The sequence below is a fragment of the Trachemys scripta genome, unplaced genomic scaffold (assembly GCF_013100865.1).
Source record: "Trachemys scripta elegans isolate TJP31775 unplaced genomic scaffold, CAS_Tse_1.0 scaffold_118, whole genome shotgun sequence".
Lineage (NCBI taxonomy): Eukaryota > Metazoa > Chordata > Testudines > Emydidae > Trachemys > Trachemys scripta.
In genome coordinates, this window is record NW_023260491.1 from 26,974 (window position 1) to 48,563 (window position 21,590).

General features: G+C 64.3%; 2 protein-coding genes across 5 annotated transcripts in view; one reads left to right on the forward strand and one right to left on the reverse strand.

The window, feature by feature from the left end:
• The first annotated feature begins 7,169 nt into the window (after window positions 1-7,169).
• LOC117870260 (ketohexokinase-like) lies at window positions 7,170-14,850 on the forward strand. 3 transcript variants are annotated; one of them, XM_034757348.1, is made up of 9 exons: window positions 7,171-7,366; window positions 8,366-8,482; window positions 9,805-9,939; window positions 10,029-10,163; window positions 11,620-11,692; window positions 12,555-12,701; window positions 13,860-13,948; window positions 14,303-14,460; window positions 14,563-14,850. In XM_034757348.1, exons 1-9 carry the CDS (start codon window positions 7,275-7,277, stop codon window positions 14,646-14,648), a joined length of 1,032 nt encoding a protein of 343 aa, XP_034613239.1. In that variant the 5' UTR covers window positions 7,171-7,274; the 3' UTR covers window positions 14,649-14,850. The 3 variants fall into 3 exon arrangements, with proteins under 3 accessions (XP_034613241.1, XP_034613239.1, XP_034613240.1); XM_034757350.1 differs by lacking the exon at window positions 10,029-10,163 and having other exon boundaries at window positions 7,170-7,366; XM_034757349.1 differs by lacking the exon at window positions 9,805-9,939 and having other exon boundaries at window positions 7,176-7,366.
• Window positions 14,851-16,040: 1,190 nt separating this feature from the next.
• LOC117870261 (cell growth regulator with EF hand domain protein 1-like) overlaps window positions 16,041-21,590 on the reverse strand; it is a 12,376-nt gene continuing 6,826 nt past the window's right edge. The window contains exons 1-6 of one of the 2 annotated variants that reach the window (XM_034757351.1): window positions 21,317-21,402; window positions 19,749-19,849; window positions 19,396-19,458; window positions 17,828-17,898; window positions 17,432-17,556; window positions 16,041-16,874 (exon numbers count right to left, since the gene is read on the reverse strand). In XM_034757351.1, the coding sequence (XP_034613242.1) occupies window positions 16,536-16,874; window positions 17,432-17,556; window positions 17,828-17,898; window positions 19,396-19,458; window positions 19,749-19,849; window positions 21,317-21,322 (705 nt within the window). In that variant the 5' untranslated portion in view covers window positions 21,323-21,402 and the 3' untranslated portion in view covers window positions 16,041-16,535. Of the gene's footprint in view, window positions 16,875-17,431; window positions 17,557-17,827; window positions 17,899-19,395; window positions 19,459-19,748; window positions 19,850-21,316; window positions 21,403-21,590 lie in introns of those variants that run through there. The other variant, XM_034757352.1, reaches the window with a different exon arrangement.

Sequence of the window (21,590 nt, forward strand, 5' to 3'; positions counted from 1 at the left end):
GTGCCCCTCACCTGCTCTGCGATGCCTGCCCCACATCTGCCTCAGGCCCCTGCCCCATACTTCCTGGCCCATGCGGCCTGCCCCACATCTACCTTGGGACCCCCGCCCCATACCCCCACACTACCTTCCCTGGGCCATCTATTCACGCCTGCCCTACATCTGCCTCAGGCCCCTGCCCCATACTTCCTGGCCCATGCGGCCTGCCCCACATCTACCTTGGGACCCCCGCCCAATACCCCCACACTACCTTCCCTGGGCCACCTATTCACGCCTGCCCCGCATCTGCCACAGGTCCCTGCCCCATACTTCCTGGCCCATGCGGCCTGCCCCACGTCTGCCTCAGGACCCCACCCCATGCCGGCTGCCCCACACTGCCTGCCCCATGTCTGTCTTGGGACCCCTGCCCCACACCTGTCGTGGGATGGCCCAGTGCAGGAGGGTCTGGAGGCGAGGGGGCAGTAACTGTGACGGGGGGGCACATACCCCCCCCACAGGGTCTGAGTAGCCAGCGCGCAGCACAGCGCCAGGGGACCCACCTCTGACAGGCCCCGCCCCTTGGGGTAGAGGAGCCAATCAGAGCTGCTGCAGGTGGAGCTCTCCACCCCCACCCACCCACGGCCAGGTGAGGCCAGTCGCACATCACGGAGGGGGAAGAAAAGGACCCTACCCCCTCCCCCGCCCCAGCAAGGGGCCCAGGATGGTGCCCACCCCTGCAGGGAAGGACTGATCTGGGGGCTGGGGGAGGATTGGTCCCGGGGGGGCTATAACAATAACCCAGTCCCTTGGGGCGCAGTAGTTGGTGGAGTCCCAAACCGCCGCTCGGCGAGGCAGGGGCTGCAGCCCAGGGGTGATGGGCCAGGGCCCCTCGGCTGGCAGAGGAAGGTCCAGTGGGGGACAGCTGACCCTGGACCATGTCCGGCCAGCAATGGGGTGTCAGTGTTTAACAATTACTCAGGGCCGGGGAGGATCCGTCAAGTGTCTCCACCAGCCGGGCTGCTCTGGGAATGGCAGGTCTCTGGGCAGGACTCCGACCCGATGCTCACCCTGGGCCCGCCTGGCCTGGGGATCTGGATTTCGAGGCAGTGGGAGCAGTGACTGGAGCCCGCGGTGCCGTGGGGCTGGGACCAAAGGAGCTTTGCTGGTAGCCCTGGAGCAGATGGTCCTGGCCAGGGGGGAGTGGTGGTTGCCCAGGGTTGTGTGTGGCTGAGGGGGACCGGAGAGGCCAGGTGCGGCTCGGTGGGTCCCGGGAGACCCCGGATGCCCCCAGGATGAGGCACTTGCTTTACAGGGGGTTTCATTCGAATCTGGAAAGCTCGTCCCTCCAGGCCCTGAGCTGTGTCTGCTGTGCACAGCTCCCAGCTACACTGGGTGGGCCACTGGGCCTGGGCCAGGGGGTCCCTGCTCAGACCCCAAGATCCCAGCAATGGCCCTGGCATCTCCCAGCCTGGCTCCTGCTCCTCCCAGCCAGGCCCGCCGGGCAGCCGGGAGCGGGCCCAGGTCGGTTCCTGCACAGCCAGAACTGGCGTCACTGTCCTGCCCATGTCACACCAGCTCCCAGACACCCTCCCTGCGCTGGGGAGGACCGGGCACGGTTGGGCTCTACCCCCAGTGCTGCTGGTGCCCCAGCGCAGCACAGCGCGTCCTGCTGGGGGCGGGGGCCTGAGAGCCACCCGGAGAGCATAGCAAGGGGCCAGCTCCTTCCAAGGCAAAGGTCAGCAAGGGAGGGTGAGCGGGAAGGAAACGCCTGCAGAAGCAGTGCCCTGCGCAGGGCTCCCATGCCGCCGTGCAGGGCCCGCTGGGGCCAGGGACACCAGCCTGGCACCAGAGCCATGGGCGCATGGCTCTACACGCATGCCAAGACACGCAGGCACCCATGCCCAGGTGCCCTTCCAATCTCCCTAGATCTTACCTGCAGGCACCCTCCCCCCCCAGACACAAACACCCACTGGTGCCAGGGTCCGGACTAACCCCCACCCCCACAAGCTGGCAGCAGCTCCTCTGCGCTTGCAGCAATCAGACTGAAACGGCTGCACCCTCCTCCCACAGCATCGCTGGCTGCAGGAGCCCCCCAGCCCCCCTTGCCCTTCCCCCCACATCCCTGACTCTGCCCCCTGGCACAGAGCCAACCTACCTGTGCCCAGCCACGCTCCCCACTCACTGGCAGGGCTCCCTGGCCTCCACCCCCCGGCCTAGCTGCAGGGCCCCTTGGAGGCAGCAGCCCCGCGATGACACATTAACCATGGGCGGTCCAAGCCGAGCCCTTCCTCAGGGGCATCTCCCCAGCCAAGCCCTGTCTGCCGCCTCTCCTCCCTCCCACATGCTGGCAGAGGGAAGAGCTAGGCTCTGACTCATGTGCCATGGCAGGGAGGGGAGCTCCTCGCTGGGGCTGGCTCATCTACCACTGCCAGCACTTCGCACACAGCCCGCCAAGTCTCACAGCCCCGGGGGGCGGGGGGGGAGAGCAGAGCAGCTGGGGAAACTGAGGTGCAGAAGGGGTTTTCTGGGGGAGGGGTTGGGGGGACACAGTGAGAACGCCCTAGGGTCCTGACTCCCAGTTCCCCATGCTCCAACCCCTAAGCCACACTGCCTCTTCCTGGCTACAGGGGCCAGCAGCTCTGTCTCAAGAAGCCAAAGGGGCGTTGTGACAGCACATCACAGCTGCTCGGCAGAGCCCGCGGGGGACTGTGCAGATTGGCATGGGGGCATCAGGGAATAGCATGGGGATGAAGTAAGAATTTCCTCTAATAGTTTTAGGAATTACTTGGACTTTCAGAAAGCCTTTGACAAGGTCCCTCACCAAAGGCTCTTACAGTAACTAAGGAGCCATGGGGTAAGAGGGAAGGTCCTCTCCTGGATCAGTAACTGGAGAGAGGTAAATAGCAGGTCCCAGGGGTCTGTACCGGGACCAGTGTGTTCAACATAGTCCTCAATGAGCTGGAATAGGGGGTGAACAGTGAGGTGGCAAAGTTTGCAGATGATACAAAATTGTTTAAGATAGTTAAGTCCACAGCTGAGTGCAAGGAGTTGGAGTCACAAAACTGCGTGGCCGGGCAACCAAATGGCAAAGAAATGCACATTGGAAACATAATCCCAACCACACACATACAGTGATGGGGTCGAAATTAGCTGGTAACACCCAGGAAAGAGATCTGGGAGTCACTGTGGATAGTTCTCTGAAAATTTCAGCTCGATGCGCAGCAGCGGTCAAAAAGGCTAAGAATACTTTAGGAACTATTAGGAAAGGGATAGCTAAGAAGACAGACAATATCCTAATGCCACTATATAAATCCATGGGACGCCCACCCCTTGAATACTGCACACAGACCTGGTCACCCCATCTCTAAAACAATAGAGTGGAACTGGAAAAGGTTCAGAGAAGGGCAGCAAAGATGATCAGGGGTATGAAACAGCTTCCGTACAAGGCGAGACGCTAAACATTAGAGTGTTCAGCTTGGAAAGAGACGACTAAGGGGGGATATGATAGAGGTCTATAAAACCATGACTGGGGTGGAGAAAGTGAATAGCGAAGTGTTATTTACCCGTCATGTAACACACAAACTAGGAATCACCCAATGAAATTGACAGGCAGCAGGTTTAAAACAAACAAAAGGAAGTATTTCTTCACACAACGCACAGTCAACATGTGGAACTCCTTGCCAGGGGATGTTGTGAAGGCCAAGATTATAATGGGGTTCAAAAAAGAACTAGATAAATTCCTGGAGGACAGGTCCATCAGTGGCTATTAGCCAGGATGGGCAGGGATGGTGTCCCTAGCCTCTGTTTGCCAGAAGCTGGGAATGGGCGATGGGATGCATCACTTGATGATTCCCTGTTCTGTTCATTCCCTCTGGGGCACCTGGCATTGGCCACTGTTGGCAGACCGGACACTGGGCTAGATGGACCTTTGGTCTGACCCAGTCTGGCCGTTCTTATGTGATAGCACCCTGTTTTCCCCCTTCCCCCCCAGCACCTAACTGCCACACGATCTCATGGACAGAAACGGCCTTCCTGATTCCCTGCAGCTGCTCTGGCCTGGAGCATGAGCATGGGGGAGCCCTTTGCTTCTCCTTCCAGCCAAGGTCACTGCAGGCTCTCTCTCTAGAGGCCCATTAGCAGCTGCCCTGGAGGGCTCGGGCCATCTCTGCTGGGCTGTAGGGACCTGCAGTTCTCCCCCAGCTGCAGTGACGGGCCACCAGGCCATGCCGCCTGTCATGATGAATTGCTTTAACCCATAGCTCCCCCCATAATTGTAGCTCCACCCCCTCTCCCCAGTCTGGGCCTGGGATGCCCTCAGTGTGGATGATAATCCCATGGGGCCGAGTGGGATGCAACCCCCTGGAAAGAGGAGACAGACTGCACAGGGTACTGTTGGGAATAACGGCAGGGAATTCAAACACAGGGAAACGGGCAGGCCCATGGGTAGGGCCCTACCAAATTCACAGCCATGAAAAACACGTCCTGGGCCGTGACACTGGTTTTTTTATCTGCTTTTACCCTATACTGTACAGATTTCACAGGTTTCAGAGTAGCAGCCGAGTTAGTCTGTATCCGCAAAAACAACAGGAGTACTCGGGGCACCTTAGAGACTGACAAAGTCTCTAAGGTGCCCCAAGTACTCCTGTTCTTTTTGCAGATTTCACAGGGGAGACTAGTGTTTCTCAAATTGAGGGTCCTGACCCAAAAGTGGGTTGCAAGGGGGGGGTCACAAAGTTATTTTACGGGGGTGACAGTATTGCCACCCTTACTTCTGCGCTGCCTTCAGAGCTGGGTGGCTGGAGAGTGGCCACTATTGGCCAGACACCCAGCTCTGAAGGCAGCGCTGCCACCAGCAGCAGCGCAGAAGGGTAGCAGAACTGCAGCCCCCCACCTACAATAACCTTGCAACCCGCCCACAACTCCTTTTGGGTCAGGATCCTGCCATCACAACACTGTGACATCTCAGATTGAAACAGCTGAAATCATGACATTGACAATTTTTAAAAACCTATGACCCTGAAATTGACCAAAGTGGACCCTGAATTTGGTAGGGGCCCTACCCATGGACGACAGTCTAATTTCAGAGGGATAACTCCTAGATCCCAGCTCTCAAACTCCTCAGGAAGGTGGGTGGCATAACAGGAAACAGTGGCTGTGGGAGGCATAATGATCCCCCACAGCTATATAGAGCCTGGGATCCCCAAGTGCTTTGCAGACTGTAGGGTAACAATTACTCACCTGCCAGAGAAATGCAGCCACCTCTGGGTGGAACACAGCAGCTGGCTAGCAGCTCACAGCAAGGGGATGGAGAGAAGAGCTAGAAATAGAAAAGGAGAGGGGAAGTGAGGCCCAAAGGGCACAGAGGGGGATTGGTGCGGATTTGGAAATGCCCTGCGGGGGAGCTGGAAGGCAGACGCTTGCTTTCACTCTGAAGGTTCCTTGCCAAATTTGCCCTGTCTGGAGGCTGGGCACAAGACCCTGGATAAACAAGTCTCTTATCAGCCTGGACCTTTGTGCCTCCAGACAGCTTCACGGCCCCACCTCCTGGCTGCCAGGCCCGCCCTGTGACACAGAGACGGTGAAGTAGGACATTGGGATCCAAAGGAGAAGGTAGGGCCAGCTCGTGAACATTGCCAGTCCCAGCCACTCTGCAGGGCTGGGGCAGAGCAGGGTTTGAGCTTGTACTTCCACAGCCAGGCACTGGGGGCGGGAATAGGCCTGGCGTAGAACAGGGGCAGGTCTGTGCTCGGAGCGCCTCTCAGTGGCTAGCCAGAGGACAAGCACAGCAGATGGGAATCCCAAGGGCCTGTCAAGCAGCCGGCCAGGACATTCACACATTAAAGAAAAGGTGGTTCCTGGGGGTGGGGAATTGGACACAGAGCCTTTCCCCTGCAGGGCCTTGGTCCTGAGGGCTGGACGCAGGCACTGGGCTCCCTCCGTGCCCTTCTCCATGGCATCCCCACCAAACCCCCAGAAACGTCCCTGAGGCTGGCAGATTATAAGGGCAGGCTAACACTTAAAACTCTGCGGCTGGGCTTCAGCGAAGACGGATGGGAGAGCGCCCCTGCCGGCGTAGTTCATCCACCTCTGCGAGAGGAGCCCCCATCGGCACAGCACTGTGCACAGGGAGATGGATTTTTCTCACCCAGAGCGAGGTCAGTTGATAGTGTAGACCTGGAGAATGCCAGGGACCCTGCCGCTCACAGCTGTGCTGGGTAAGCGCACGCTGGGCACAGTTAAGGTTACACAGGCAGCCTTCGCACTTCCATCACCTCCCCACAAACACACCCACCCAGGCTTGCCTGGGCTCCCTGTGAGGGGGCCAGAAAGAACAATGGGGGAATTTACACACCACGTATCACACACGTGTGTGAGACTCAAGTCAGGTGCAGGGCCAGAGCCCGAGCCCATGCCTGGTGCATCTGGGCTCTGTCTGCAACAGGCCGGGGGGGGAGGGGGGCCCAGCGCCATCCCCGCCCCGCCTCCAGCCTAAAGCACCCGCCCCTCCCCCGTCACGTGACCCCGGCCGCTCGTGTCATGTGCGGGGCGGGGAGTATGGGGTGGTGCGGCGGGGGGCGGGGCTCTGAGCTGCGGACGGGATTGGAGGCGGGGGCGGGGCCAGGCAGAGAAGGGGCGGGGCCGTGGGCGGGGCCAGGCAGCTGCAGGCGGGGGCTTGTCGGGCTCGGGATGGTCCTGACTCAGCCACCGGGCACCGCACGGGTCGGGTCGGGTCCGCGGTACCGGGGGGCGGGACCTTAGGGGCCCGGGGCGCTGGTGCCGGAGGGAGGGGCAGGGGGCAGGTGCCCGGGGCGCTAGTGCAGGGAGGGGCAGGGGGCAGGTGCCCGGGGCGCTGGTGCCGGAGGGAGGGGCAGGGGGCAGGTGCCCGGGGAGCTGGTGCCGGAGGGAGGGGTCGGGGGTAGGTGCCCGGGGCGCCGGTGCCAGAGGGAGGGGCAGGGGGTAGGTGCCCGGGGAGCGGGAGCCGGAGGGAGGGGTCGGGGTAGGTGCCCGGGGAGCCGGAGGGGGGGGCAGGTGCCCGGGGAGCTGGTGCCGGAGGGAGGGGCAGGGGGTAGGTGCCCGGGGAGCTGGTGCCGGAGGGAGGGGTCGGGGGTAGGTGCCCGGGGCGCTGGTGCCAGAGGGAGGGGCAGGGGGTAGGTGCCCGGGGAGCGGGAGCCGGAGGGAGGGGTCGGGGTAGGTGCCCGGGGAGCCGGAGGGAGGGGCAGGTGCCCGGGGAGCTGGTGCCGGAGGGAGGGGCAGGGGGCAGGTGCCTGGGGAGCTGGTGCCGGAGGGGCAGCCCATCCATGGAGGAGAAGCGCATTCTGTGCATTGGCCTGGTTTGCTTGGACATAATCAGCGTGGTGGACGTGTACCCGCTCGAGGACACGGACACCAGGTACGGGGGGCTCGGCTCCCTGGGGCCTGCAGCACCGTGGGGAGGCTGGATTGGGGGCACAGAGGGGCTGAGTGGGCTGGGAGTGTTGGCCGATCCAGCCCCTGGGCTGCAGGCTCTGGGAGCCCTGCGCCAGTCCCACGAGTGGGCAGGGGGGGTTGCCTTTGCCAGTCACAGGTAATGTTCCCGGAGTCCTTCCCCTGGTGTGGTTCTGAGCCTCCCCAGCTCCGTTTTCCAGCTGGGAGGGGTGGGGCGCAGGGGGGCTGGGACTTAGGGACGTGGGGCTGGAGGGAAGGGACTTCCCGAGCATCTTGGCCAGGCCCTCAGCAGCAGGCAGCCCCGTCACAGCAGCTCCAGCTCAGACCGTCTGGGTTGTTCTCCCTGCGCCCCCCAAGAGCCTGGCACTGGGCATCGGTGTCTGAGCCAGGGTAAGATTGGGGGGGGGGGGCTGCCTTCCAGGCCCATGCTCAGACACTAGCCCCAGGCCCTCTCTGGGCCAGGAAAATCCACCCGGTGTTCAGGTGGCTGGAGAGTACCCAGCTGGCAGGAGCAGGACCTGGCGGGGCCAGCAGGGAATCCGGGCGCCCTCTCGACTGTCTAGAAATGACTTCGCCTGCAGCCTGACTTTCCGGGCAGAGCAGCGCAGACCCCTCGGGCCCCTGGGTGCCTCCGACCCGCTCCCCCGTGCGGTGCCAGCCCAGCGCACTGGCCGTGGTGCTGCCCTGGGAACCCAGCCCCAAGAGCTTCCTGCATGAACAGTCCTCCGATTAAACTGTCTGCCCTGGCACGCGGGCCTGGGGGTGGCATGAGCTTCCTCTGCCCCACCCCGCCCCACCCCACGCTGTCAGCCAGCAGGGAACCCCTGGCTGGCTCTGTGATCCCACGCCCAGCTAACGGCCCTGTTCCAGCGTGTGGATCCCGCCAAGCAGGAGCGACTGGGGCCAGTGCAGGGCTGGGAGCCTGGTGCCCGGCCACGCCCTGCCATGGCTGTCTGTCTTCTAGGTGCCTGTCTCAGCGCTGGCAGCGGGGTGGCAATGCCTCAAACTCCTGCACCGTGTTGTCCCTGCTGGGGGCGCCCTGCGCCTTCATGGGCTCGTTGGCGCCCGGACATGCAGCAGAGTAAGTGATGGACCTGGTGCGGGGGGGGTCTGCGGGTCAGCGTGCCCACAGTGAGGTGGGAGCCTGAGTGCTCAAGCCAGCACCACGGGTATCCTGCCATGGGCACAGCTCAGGGGACCATTATGCACCTTGGCAGGTGCCCTGGCCCCCAGCACGCTAGACTGAGAGAGAATCCTTCCTTCCAGGTGACCGGGCCCAGCAAGTTGGGGGCGGGGAGCCCGCAGACAGGACCGTCCCTTTCCGGGAAGGGGAGACGTGACACCTCCGCTGACCACGGGGGCTCTGGCTGCCTCCTTGTGCTAGGGGAGGGGGCAAATCAGACCTGGGGCTTCCTTTACCCTGTTTTGTGTCCTCTAAAGGCTTGTGACCCCTGGGTTCCTATCCGGCCTGCTCTGGCACCCCCGAGCTGGGCTCCGTCCGGCCTTTTCCCACGGGCTGGGCTGTCCGGCTCCTTGGCCGCACTGCCCTCATTTGGGGTCTGTGTTTCCAGCTGGCAAGGGATCCGGGAGCCGGGTGCAGGGGATCTGTTGCAGCATCGGCAGGGGGTTAGCGTGTGCTGCTGCTTTTCTAAAATCCACATCTGCTTGCTAAGTGGTGTGATGCGTCCATGCTCCCCTGGTGGTCCCTGTGAATTACATCACCATGGAAACAAGATGAGAGGGTTCCCCTGGGTCCCATCCAGCCTCTTCCTCTGGGACTAGGGGACACAAGATCCTATAATATAATAATTAATGGAGATATCCCATCTCCTAGAGCTGGAATGGACCTTGAAAGGTCATTGAGTCCAGCCCCCTGCCTTCACTAACAGGACCAAGTACTGATTTTGCCCCAGATCCCCAAGTGGCCCCCTCAAGGATTGAACTCACAACCCTGGGTTTAGCAGGCCAATGCTCAAACCACTGAGCAATCCCTCCCCCTCAAAGTCTGTTCTCCAAAGCATCACCCAGGAGAGTGGGTATATCCACAGCCACAGGGCCCGTAGGGAGACCCGCCCCACCCTCCGGACCCATCTCCCTGCTGGGGAGTGACCGAGCCCCCAGCCCTTCCTGGGGAACCCCTCCCCTCGCTGGCCCCATCTCCCTGCTGGGGGGTCTCTGGAGAGCCTTTCACCCCTGCTCCCGGTTGTAGCCTGGGTGCTGCGTTGGCCGATCGTGGTCTGTGGGGCTCCCGGTGCAGTGAGGCAGGTTTGCTGGGGAGCATTGGGGCTGCTGGGGACTGACTGGGCCCCCAGACCTGCTGTCTCCCCTCCGGCGCCCAGGCACTGCAGGGCAGCGGCTCTCCCATCCCGCGCTTAACCCTCTCTGCGCCCCCCTCCCCGGCAGCTTCGTCCTGGCCGACCTGCGGCGCTATGCAGTGGAGCTCACCCACCTGGTCCCGCACCCCGAGAGCTCCTTCCCCACCTCCATCGTCATCAGCAGTGCGAGCAGGGGCACCCGCACCATCCTGCACACAAACAGGTGCGTAGGGGCTGTGCCCGGCGCCCGCTGTGCCCGCCAGGATCTAACCCCTCTCTCCCTCCCCCTGTTCTCTCCCCTCCCCTGCTAAGTTTCATCGTGGCGGACTTCCGACGCAGGGGTGTGGACGTAGCGCATGTGGCGTGGCAGAGCCGGGGGGACACGCCGTGCGCCTGCTGCCTTGTCAACAGCACCAACGGCTCACGGACAGTCACACTCTATGACACGTAAGGCCGGGCACATCTGCCGAGCCGTCGCGCCAGTCCCCCCTGGCAGGCAGGCGGCTCCTGCAGGGGGAACCCCAGTGCCGGGCCCTTGGGCCCTGCCTGTTACGGACGGGGGCTCGGGGGCCCGTGCCCTCAGGTCTCGCCTCGGCGCTGCCCCGTCAGAGGGGACCCATCCCGCATGGCTGATTGACTGATTCATTCACTGATTCTGCACGCAGACGCCAATCAGCTGCGCCAATGCTAATCCTGCAGCACCCGGTAATTTCACTGCCATAATCGGCACATCTCAATCTTGTCTTCGGGGGGGCGGGAGGGGAATCTGCATGTGTGACCCCCGCTGCCTCCCCAGGGCTTATGGTGGGTTGCCCTGTGACTCTTTGCAGATCGTAGGTGTTCAGAGGGGACCTTGGGCCTTGGGCTGGCCGCTGTAGCAGTGACCTCCCTGCGCTTGCAGGGCTGTCAGGGCCTTTCACTGGGTCCCTTCTGCCAGTGGGAAGGGATGCTCCCTTGGGAACTCGCCTGGCCCACACCAGCCCCGTCCCTCCATTTCCTGGCGGGTGGTCTGGGGTGCCCCTTGCTGCCTGCCCCTCGGGGTGAGCCCCGTCTTTGTGGGGCCGCTCGGCCCGGCCCAGTGCATTAGAACACATGGGACAAGGCATCAGCACAGGAGGGGAGCAGAGGAGATCCTGGCCCCCCCAGTTAACACAGCTCCCGTATGGGGCCGTCTCTCCTGCCCTGCTGGGACCAGGCGGCAGGACTTTGCCTGGGACCCTGTTAACCCTTTGCTGGCAGGAGGGTCGAGCTGGGATCCAGCAGCTGGAGAAGTGGGGGAGGGGGTTAGTGATTCACAGGGGCTCAGTGTCACTGAGCTCTGTTCCCCTCGTTGAAAGGCGTCCGCGTCCCTGGGATCTCTGGGATCAAAGTCTGGCTGATGCCCTTTGAGATCAGGCCAGGGTCTCCTGCCTTCGTCCCCTCTGCCAGAGGCTGTGGTTAATCATTGAATGGGTGCCTGGTTACCTGGCTGGGTGTGAGCCCGGCTGGGCAGAGTCCAGCCCCTCAGAGCCCCATACTGTCACACCCTTCTGCCCCGTTGCTTGGCCTTGGTACCCCACCAGGAGCCCTGTATGGGCAGGGGCCTTGCCAGCCGAGCGTGCAGAGGGAGCAGTGCCCGAGGGCACAGGCACCATGGTGTCCTCTGGGGCAGGCTCCCCCTGTGCCGCCGAGCAGGCCAGGGGGTCTGTGTGAGTGCCTGCAGGCCATGCCATGTGTTGGGCCCCACTGCCTGGGAGCTGCACTCCCCACCTGCTGGGGCCGCTAGCCCAGATTCCCCAGCGTCTCGCTGACTGCAGGGGCTAAAGTCGCCCCCCATCCCCCTCAGCCCTAACCTCTCTGCTAGGAGGGGCCCCGTGCACCCGCCCTCTGACTCCCCTGTGTTCTCCCCCCCACCCCGGGTTAGAAACCTGCCAGATGTGACAGCACAGGATTTTGAGCAGGTCGACCTCACCCAGTACAAGTGGATCCATTGGGAGGTGAGTCCCCCCTCGGCTGGCGAGGCCCCTCATTCCGCCATTGACTGTTCAGTGGCTCCCCAGAGGGGCCTGGCGCTGCCCTAGCATGGGGGGCGGGGGGTCCCTACCCCAGGCAGTGCCCGATGTGAGGAGGCGAAGGCAGACGCAGGCCAGAGGAGTGGGATGGCACATACATGGGAGTGCTGCCCAGCCCAGGGGCCATGTCATGGTGGCGCCAGGAGCTGAGATGAGGAGTGGGCCAGGCAGCGGGCTGGTGAGGAGTGGAATAGGGCTGGGGTGGCCAGAGAGGGGCGGTTACGGTAGCCCCGCAGGAGACGAAGGCATGGCCAAACACTCGCTCATTGGCACAGAAAGGAAGGGGTGGCTCGGAGTCGCAAGGGGGTGGCAGCAGCAGCAGGATTTAGTGACAGGGAGGGGCCTGAGTGACCTGGAATAGAGACTGGCCCCCGTGCTTCTGGCTCGAGGCTGGGAGTCCTGGAGGTGGGATGAGAGGCAGATGCGCCAGCTTGCTGCTCTCTGCTCTCCACTTCCCTCTTCGCAGGCTGCTCCGTGCGGGACCTTGCTCCTCAGTGGCCGGGTGTGGATGCTGTTATCTGGACTGAGTGCTTGGTGCTGGGGAGCCCTGTGTAGACGAGCCCTTGCTCGTGCTCACTCCCGTTCTGTGTCCACATGGCCCAGCCCAGCCCACCTTCCCATGCAGCACAAGCTGCCGGGTGGCTTAGGCTGGGGTCTGCACTGAGTCGCTGCTTCGCTAGTCCACGCCGTGGCACCCAGGCCAGGCTGGCGTGCTGTGCCCAGGCCCGTGGGCGCAGGGGGTCAGGGATACTGCCCTGGCCTTGCTGAAAGCTTGTCCTGCTTCCAGGGCAGGAACGCTGCGGAGCAGGTGAAAATGATCCAGCGCGTGGAGGAGTATAACCGGACCTGCCCAGCCCACCAGAGAGTCTCTACGTCGGTGGAGGTGGAGAAGCCCCGAAAGGAGCTGTACCAGCTCTTCGGCTACGGAGACGTGGTAGGAAATAATGGGGCACGTCCCTGCGGGTCCTGGCATCCCCTGCCCCTGGGGGCAGCTGGGGTCAGGGGGTCTCGGCTGGGGGAGGGCAGGGAGCTTGGCTCTCCCAGCCTGCCCTGCTGGGGGGCCCTGCTGCCTGGAGGGGGCCCCCATGGGGGGAGGTGTCACGACCAGAGCAGGGCCCCTGCGTGGGGGGAGCCGGAGAGCAGCACAGCTGGGGCCTGCCCCCTGGGGGCGCTGCAGGGGGCCCAGCCCCGCCCACACCCAGGTGACAGGGCATTTCCTCTGGGGGGCGCTCTGGGCAGCTGGCTCGTTCTCTATGGTACGTGCACTGGGTGGGGGGCGCTCTGGGCAGCTGGCTCGTTCTCTATGGTATGTGCACTGGGTGGGGGGCGCTCTGGGCAGCTGGCACCAGCTCACTGCTCGGGGAGGGGCTGTCTAGGTGGGCACCTGCCTGTGGGAGACATGACCGGTTTCTGGGAGGCCAGCGAGGAGGGGAGCTGATTGGCTAGTGGGACTGCTCAGCTGGCCAATCAGACGCCAGCTCCTGCATGGCTCAGGGAGCTGGGGCTTGTGGCCTGGGGGCGTTGGCAGTGGGGGCCCAGCGCTGGCTGGGGGGCACTGGGGGCTCTGGCATTGGGGCAGGGGCTCAGCTCTGGCTATGACAGAACAAGGAGCAATGGTCTCAAGTTGCAGTGGGGGAGGTCCAGGTTGGATATCAGGAAAAACTATTTCACTAGGAGGGTGGTGAAGCACTGGAATGTGTTACCGAGGGAGGTGGTGGAATCTCCATCCTTAGAGGTTTTTAAGGCCCAGCTTGACAAAGCCCTCGCTGGGATGATTTAATTGGGGTTGGCCCTGCTTTGAGCAGGGGGTTGGACTAGATACCTCCTGAGGTCCCTTCCAACCCTGATATTCTGTGATTCTATGGGGCACTGGCATTGGGGCAGAGGGGCAGTGCTGGCTATGGGGCACTGGCATTGGGCGGTGCTGGCTATGGGGCACGGGGGGGCCCTGGCATTGGGGGTGGGGGCTCGGTGCTGGCTGAGGGGCACTGGCATGGGGCAGAGCTGGCTATGGGGCACTGGGGAGCACAGTGGCATTGTTCATTGGCTCTGGCTACCTGGCCCTGCCCCCTCACTCCTTCTTTCCCGGCAGGTATTTGTCAGCAAGGACGTGGCGAAGGACTTTGGTTTCCACTCGGCTCCCGAGGCCGTGAAGGGGCTTCGCACCCGTGTGAGACCAGGGTAGGCCTGGGCCACGTGGGGCCAAACTGGGAGGATGAACCTGGCATGGGGGGCCAGGGACTCACTCACTGCCCTGCCCTGGGCAGAGCGATGCAGCAGCAGGCAGCCTCCAGGCCCTCCTTGGCCCACGCTGCCTGAGGCGGGGGGAGCAGGACCCCACTGCTCCCCCCCAGAGGAGGGGGCAGGGCCCAGAGCTGGCGCTGGAGGGTAACAGCTGCTCGGTGGCTGCTGTGAAATGGGTTGGTGGGTTCAGAGCAGTTCCTGTGGGGGAGCAGTCCAGGGGGCAGCTGGCCCCAAGGGGTGGACGGTGCTCAAGGCTGGCTGTGGGGTCACGCTGAGGGGCTGTCTCCCCAGGGCCACTGTGATCTGCGCCTGGGCCGAGGCAGGGGCTGACGCACTGGGGCCTGACGGGGAGCTCGTCCACTCAGACGCCTTCCCCCCAGAGACCATCGTGGACACGCTGGGCGCTGGAGACACCTTCAATGCCGCTGTTCTCTTGGCCCTGTCGAGAGGTGAGAGTCGGTGCACTGGGGGGGCCGGGGGCCTCCCCACGGGGCGCACTGGGGGGGCCGGGGCAAGCTCGGGCTGACGGCCAGCTTGTTCTCCCATGGCAGGGCAGAGGCTGCAGGAGGCGCTGGCCTTTGGGTGCCAGGTGGCTGGCAGGAAGTGCGGGGTCCATGGGTACGACGGCATCGTGTGAACAGAGTCGCCCGCTGGAGGAGACGCCCCCTTTGCACCAGGAGGCTGCAGCTGGTGCTGACTTGCTGGGATTTCCTGGGGGGCAAGGGCTGAGCTGTTGGTGCTGCCGGCCGGGTGCCATGGTGCCTGCTGCCCGGGCACTGTACCCGGCCCTGCGGGTCCCCTCCCCGTCCAGTGTAGTCAATAAACGCTTGGGAACAGCTGCAGCCCTTGGTTTTTTCAGTCCGGCCAGCAGGCGAGCTCTGGCTATGGGGCATTGGGGCGGGGGCTCTGTGCTGCCGAGCTAGGCGGACGCATGGCAGTGTGTGAGCTGTGGGGGACGCGCCCGCCCAGGGTGTAGGCAGCCAGAGCCAGGACGCAGCCGCTCCTGGGGACAGCAGCCCCTCCTGCCTGGGGTTGGCACTGGGGCTCCTGGAGCCTGTGGCCCTGACCTAGACCGTGCAGCAGGGGCTCCCCACGGCTCCCCGCCTTAGAGGAAGCGCAGCTGGGGGGAAGCTGCAAGGGGAACCCTGCCAAGAGCTGCCTCTCTGCAGAACAGGTTCCTGGAGCCCCTGGCCAGCAGGGTGAGGGGCTGGGGGCCGTCTAAAGGAGGTGGGTGCCTCCGCTCTGCCCTGTGGGCTCCACAGTGTGATGGGCTCCCAGGCTCCACTCTGACTGGGGATGTGTGTGTCTGTGTCCGTATCCGTCCGGCTGTAGGTCCAAGTGCTCCGGGGCCTGGCTCCCAGGGAGCTCTCCTCAGCATGACGCCTCCCAGCCCAGCAGCCCCGGGGCAGGCAGGGCAAAGTCTGGCCTGAGGGGAGCGGGAGGTGGCCACGGGCTGAGCAGAGGGACTGGCCTGGGGCCATGGGGCAAGGAGAGCCCTGGAAGGCCCCTTGGCTGGGCTCACCCGGGGTGAGGCAGCGTCCGAGCTGGCCGCATGGGCCTGGCCTCCTGCCCACCTTATGGCAGCAGGCCTTAGTGGGGGGGCTGGACCGTGGCTGGACCGTGGCTGGAGGGTGCACTGGGGGCTATGGTGCCCAGTCACTGAAGGAGGGCAGGGCTTAAACTCCTGGTACAGCTGATGGAAGCACCCCCCCTTCTCCCGCCCTCCAGCTCGGGGCCGCTGGAGGCAGAGGGCTTGTGCCAGGCCCTGCTGCCAGGGTGGTAGTGATGGAGAGGGCATGGCCCAGGCGGCTAAGGGACAGGCACTCAGCCAGTGCCCAGAGCAGGGTCACCTGTCGGCCCACGCAGCTGCTGCCTGCTCAGAGCGGGGCACGGGGGCGATTTCGAGGACGGGCAGGAAGCACCCTTGGCTGGCTGAGCCCTGCTGGCCAGGCAAACTCCTTTCCCTCTCCCCCCACCCCCACGGCTCTTGGGGGCAGCGCAGCCAGCGAGGGGGCCAGCAGCCCAGGGGCTCAGTGTATATTTTTCTATTTCAAAATGTAAGTTACATGATGGATTGCACATGTCCCGGTGCCTCCCCAGCCCCTCGCTCCAGCCACACAGCTTCGGGCAGGGACAGGTCAGAGCTGGCGAGGGTAACCCTGCTTTGATGCTGTGTCTGCAGCGTCCGGGGCGGCTCCTGGGCCCCCCAGCCCAGGGAGGGGTCAGGTACCTGCCTCCCCACAGCCCCTTGTCCCCAGGGGCGTCTCACACGCTCGGCAGGGGCTGAGCCCAGCTGCTCTCGCCAGGGTTGGGGAGGGAGGTTCTCCCCTGCTCCCCCCTCCCCGGCACCACTCAGCCAGATCCAGTGTGTGTGTGTGTGTGTGTGGGGGGGTGTCTCTGGCAGAGGTTTCCCCACCATCACCTCGGTTTCTCTGTGCCCAGCAGCCCCCCACCTGCAGCTCCCGTGCCAGCTCTGATCTGCCCCGGCCGTGCCCTGAGCTCTCCATGGGTCTAGGCTGGGGGCCTAGATCTCAGCATTGGGGGCCCCAGCCTGGGCCCCTGGAGCCTCCTCTTCAGGCTGAGCTGCCTCTGGCCCCGTCCGGCTCCGCAAGAGACCCTCAGCCTCGGGGAGCTCCACGCCGGGGCCTGCTGCCCCCTGGGCACCGGGCAGCTCAAGGGCCGCGGCAAGTTGCTCTGGTTCCTCAGGTGCCCACTGCACAACCCCTTCTCCGGCGGGGGCGTCAGTCGGGGCTGGCGGGGGAGGCTGGCCCTGGGCTGGGGGCAGCAGGAGTTCCGAGGGGTTCAGTAACCCGTCCCCGTTCAGGTCTTGAGTCTCCAGGATCCCATCTACTGCCACGATCACCTGCCAGGGAGATGGGCACAGGGCAGGAGAGAAGAGAGAGGACAGTTGCACAGCACTGGCGGGGAGCAGACTGCGGGGCGGGAACTGGCTGGCCCAGGAGTGGGGCCTGTTCCCTGTAGGGGGTGCCGGCTCCCACCTGGCCAGGGGTGGGGAATGGGACGTGGGGCCTGTTCCCTGTAGGGGGCGCTGGCTCCCAACCGGCCCCAGGGCAGGGACTGGCTGGTTCAGGGGTGGGGAATGGGGGACGGGGCCTGTTCCCTGTAGGGGGCGCTGGCTCCCAACCGGCCCCAGGGCGGGGACTGGCTGGTTCAGGGGTGGGGAATGGGGTAAGGAGCCGGGCTTGGGAGTGGCCCTTTGCACCATGCGGTGCCTGAGCTCTGCCCCCCACGGGGGACCCCCGGGGTCTCCTTGCTGCTGCCCGTGCTCTGTGGGGAGAGGGAGGCTGCCAGTCACCAGCTAGGTGCAGATCTCAGCCCAGGGGAGATGCACCCACCCCCATACCCAGCTGGCCCCTGGTCCCTCAGCCCCTGGGGGGGTGGGGTCTGAGTGGCACCTACCGCGTCAGGAGAAGGCTGCCCCTGGGCCTGCTGGGACACCACCTCCATCAGCAGCTGCATGAACTCCAGCCCGTCCAGCTGCCCACTCCGGTCGTAGTCGTGCAGCGCGAAGAGGTAGAGGAGCACTGCGAGAGAGGGGGAGTCACGAGGGGCCGGGCACTGGGGGGTGTGAGCGGCTGTGGCAGGCGGAGAGTGAGCTAGGCAGGAGTGCCGGGGGGCGGGGTGCCTGCATGGCACCTGGGCACCCCCTGCCCAGGAATGGGGCCGGAACGTGTCAGCTGCCATCGCTGTGTGAGAGCCAACGGGCACTGGGCACCCCCTCACCCCCCAGCATGAGCACAGCTACCTGGGGGCCCGGCCCAGCCCCCCCTCGCTTGGCACTGACGTGACCCTTACCCTGCTCCCTCGTCATGTCAGCAGGATCCGGTGCCATCTGCCGGGCGCGCCGCAGGTAACGCTGCAACAGCCTGGAACAAGGAGCAGAGTGAGGCCGGGCGGAGGGCTGCGGGGCGGAGGGGGGCAGGGGGGCGGAGGGCTGCGGGGGGGCCTGGGGGAAAGGAACGGTAGGGGCAGGGGAGAGCAGAGAAAGGGCCAAGGCGAGGCTGGACAAACCCGACTCAGGGAATTAACCCCAGGAACGGTTTGCCAAGGCCGCGGGCATGTCTCATCCCGGGCTGGTCCTCTGCCCGCTCTGCTATGGGGCAGGCCTCAGGCTGCAGTGCACCAGGCCTAGAGCCAGCAGGGCAAGTGGGGTCCCTTCTGCCCCCCAACTGCTCCCACGGGCACTGCCCCTGCTGCACTCATCCCTGGGACCCAACAGGGCGACTGGGCAACAAACTGGCAGATGAAATTCAAGGTTGATCAATGCAAAGTGATGCACATTGGAAAACATAATCCCAACTCTACAGATAAAATCATGGGGGCTAAATTAGCTGTTACCACTCAAGAAAGATCTTGGAGTCATTGTGGATAGTTCTCTGAAAACATCCACTCAATGTGCCGCGGCAGTCAAAAAAGCGAACAGAATGTTGGGCATCATTAAGAAAGGGATCGATAAGACAGAAAATCTCATATTGCCTCTGTATAAATCCATGGGACGCCCACATCTTAAAAAAGATCTATTGGAATTGGAAAAGGTTCAGAAAAGGGCAACAACCATTATTAGGGGTCTGGAACGGCTTCCATACGAGGAGAGATTAATAAGACTGGGACTTTTCAGCTAGGAAAAGAGACGACTAAGGGGGGATATGATAAAGGTCTATAAAATCAGGACTAGTGTGGAGACAGTAAATAAGGAAGTGTTATTTACTCCTTCACATAACACAAGGAGTCACCAAACAAAATTATTAGGCAGCAGGTTTAAACAAACAACGGGAAGTATTTCTTCACACAACACACAGTCAACCTGTGGAACTCCTTGCCAGAGGATGTTGTGAAGGCCAAGACTAGAATGGTTCTAAAAGAACTAGCTCAGTTCCGGGAGGACGGGTCCATCAGTGGCTATTAGCCAGGCTGGGCAGGGACACACCCTCTGCTCTAGGCGTCCCTAGACCAGAAGCTGGACTGGATGACAGGGGCAGGGTCACAGTTGTCCTGTTCTGTTCACTCCCTGTGAACAGGGCACCGGCAGACAGGCTCCTGGGCCACCTGGACCATTGGCTGTGCTTATGCTTTCTCTGATTCTCTCTGTCCTGCCCAACTCCCTGTCCCCAGCACGGCACTCCCCTGCCCCCCCGTCCCAGGTCCCAGCCAGGCGCAGCACTGCAGCAAGGCGTCCTGCAAAGCCTGCACCCTCCAGACAGGCAGATCCCACCCCAGTCAGTGCCCCCCACCACCCCACAACGACACATCCAGGGGGTGGGGCCCCAGGAACACCCCCACAGACCTGTCCCTCCACAGGCTGGGCTCCCTGCCAGCTGCTCAGCCCCAGGCCCGGGGTCCCTCCCTGGGGGAGTTGGACTCACCGCAGCTCCTCCGGCTCGGGGTGCAGAAGGTTGGGAACAGGCTCGGCAGCAGGGCCCTCAGGCCTGGGAGCAACAAACGGGGAAACGGGGGTCACAGGGGCGGGATCCAGCCCCACAGCACGGCACAGGGACTTAGAGCAGCCAATGGGGCAGTACAGACACCAGGGCTCCCCACAGCACCCCCTCTCTGCAGGCAGGGCTCTGGCCCCCCCCCCCCCCACCCCCCCCCCCCCCCAACACAGCACCCCCTGCTGGGCGCTCCCCCAGGCAATGCTCCTGCCCCGCTCCCCACTCGGGCTCCCTTCTCCATCCCGCCCACCGGGCAGGGCCGTGGCCGACCTGCTTTCCCATACCTGTTGGCGCTGTCCTTGGGCGCAGCCCAGCCAGGGGTCACGGCCAGCAGCAGAGACACTAGCAGCAAGTTCCTCATCCTGAGAGCAGAGCTGGGGACAGCCTGGGGGGACAAGTAGCAGCGTCACCCCCCTGCCGGAGCCCAGCGTGGGGGTTCATGTAACTCGTGGGCTGAGTCTCCCTCCGCGCCGCGGCCTGGCCTTTTGGTGCAGCGTGGAGCGCCTGGAGCCCCAGCGAGGCACCATGTGGGGTGCACGGCGGGATCCCCGGGCGTGTGCCGAGCGGGGTGAGTCACAGCCCCGGGTTGGCCATGCCATGCTCCGCTATCTGCTCGGCGCCAGCTGGCCACGGCTGCGGGAGGCTGCTGTGGGGCATCCGGGCGCCCTGTGCCCTGCTCTGGCGCCGTGACTGTGTCCCAAGGTAGCACCGTGGGCCTGGCCGCGGTCGGTCCTCGTCTCCACCGACCAGAGCAAGGGGCGACGCCATAGCAGGTGCGGCAACAGGACGAGGCCCCAGCCCAGCGCAGCATCTCCGTGGCGGGGCCCTCTGGAGACGCCCACTGCAGGGTGCTCCGAGTCGGCCGAGGTGCTTCATGGACAGTGCAAGCCCCTTGGCTCTCCAGCTGCCCCGCTCCTGCCCCCGTTTTGTCCCAGCTCCCTGGCACCCTCTGGCGCCGTCTGACCCTGCGTGTTCACCCCGCTCTAAGGTGCCTCGTCTGTGTGAATGCCACCCGGCCCTGGCATACAGAGCGTACCCAGCATGCCTTGGGGCTTCCCCTGCCACTGGCAGAGATGCCCGCAGGACGTGCGTTAGACAGAGACACACCAAGCTGGGCTGGGCCAGGCCTGGTGGGCGGGATGGAGCACCCACTCTAGCATGATTGGCAATGCCACCAGATGCCCATCGTACACACAGATCCGGCCAGGGTGCAGGGCAGGGAGCGTCCCCCACCGGGCCCCAGGGTGGGCACAGAGCCCTTTGGAAGGGTGACCAGAGCCTGCAGGGGGGCCCCTACCCCCTACCTCCAACAACCCCTAGAGCACACCCCAGCTCCTCGCCACACACACAGAACAGCCAGCGCCAGGCCCCGGACACCCGGCACAGCCAGACAGCGCCCGCCGGGCACAGCGAGACAGCGCCCGCCGGGCACAGCGAAACGCACAACAGCCTCCCACAGCCTGCCTGGGCCACACAGCCCTGCCCCACACTGCACCCCACGGTCACACGCCCGCAAAGCCCCGCACACAGAACACCCTGACAGCCGCTCCCCGGTACCCCCATGGCCAATGCAGGGACCCCACCGGCACACGCGGGCACACCATGCACACGGGGTCTCACGCCAACACACAGACCCAGCACAGAGGCCCCCAAGAGCCACACGGCCCCCCACTGCATTCACTGCACCCAGAGCCACAAGGCCCCCCACTGCATTCACTGCACCCAGCCCAGGGAGGCACCAGTTTGCGCTGTGCCAGAAACACGCACTGCAACAATGCCCCCCGGGCACCCACTGCATTCACTGCACCCACTGCACCATCGCCCTCGCCCGGCCCTGCACCGACACACGCACCTGCATCCCGCCGGCCCCGCAGCGTCCCCGGCCCGGCCCGGCTCTCAGCTCCCGGCTCCCGGGGCTTCAGCTGCGGCCCCGCCCCGAGTCCCGCTCGGCCCCGCCCCCAGGCGGCGAGTCCACGTGGCTGGGACACGTCCCCGGTCCCCGCGGGACCCGCCCGGGCTCGGAGCCTCCGCAGCGGAACCGCAAAGCCCGGCCCGGCCCGGCCCCGGCCCCCCCGTGCCACCCGCCTCCCTCCCCCGCCCGGTGCCCCGGCCCCCCCGTGCCACCC

Bases quoted from the DNA above. Each gene is read 5' to 3' on its own strand.
- LOC117870260 (XM_034757348.1), top strand. From the start codon at position 7,275: ATGGAGGAGAAGCGCATTCTGTGCATTGGCCTGGTTTGCTTGGACATA. The intron at 9,940-10,028 runs GTGCGTAGGGGC...TCCCCTGCTAAG, and splicing joins ACCATCCTGCACACAAACAG to TTTCATCGTGGCGGACTTCC. The intron at 14,461-14,562 runs GTGAGAGTCGGT...CTCCCATGGCAG, and splicing joins TCTCTTGGCCCTGTCGAGAG to GGCAGAGGCTGCAGGAGGCG.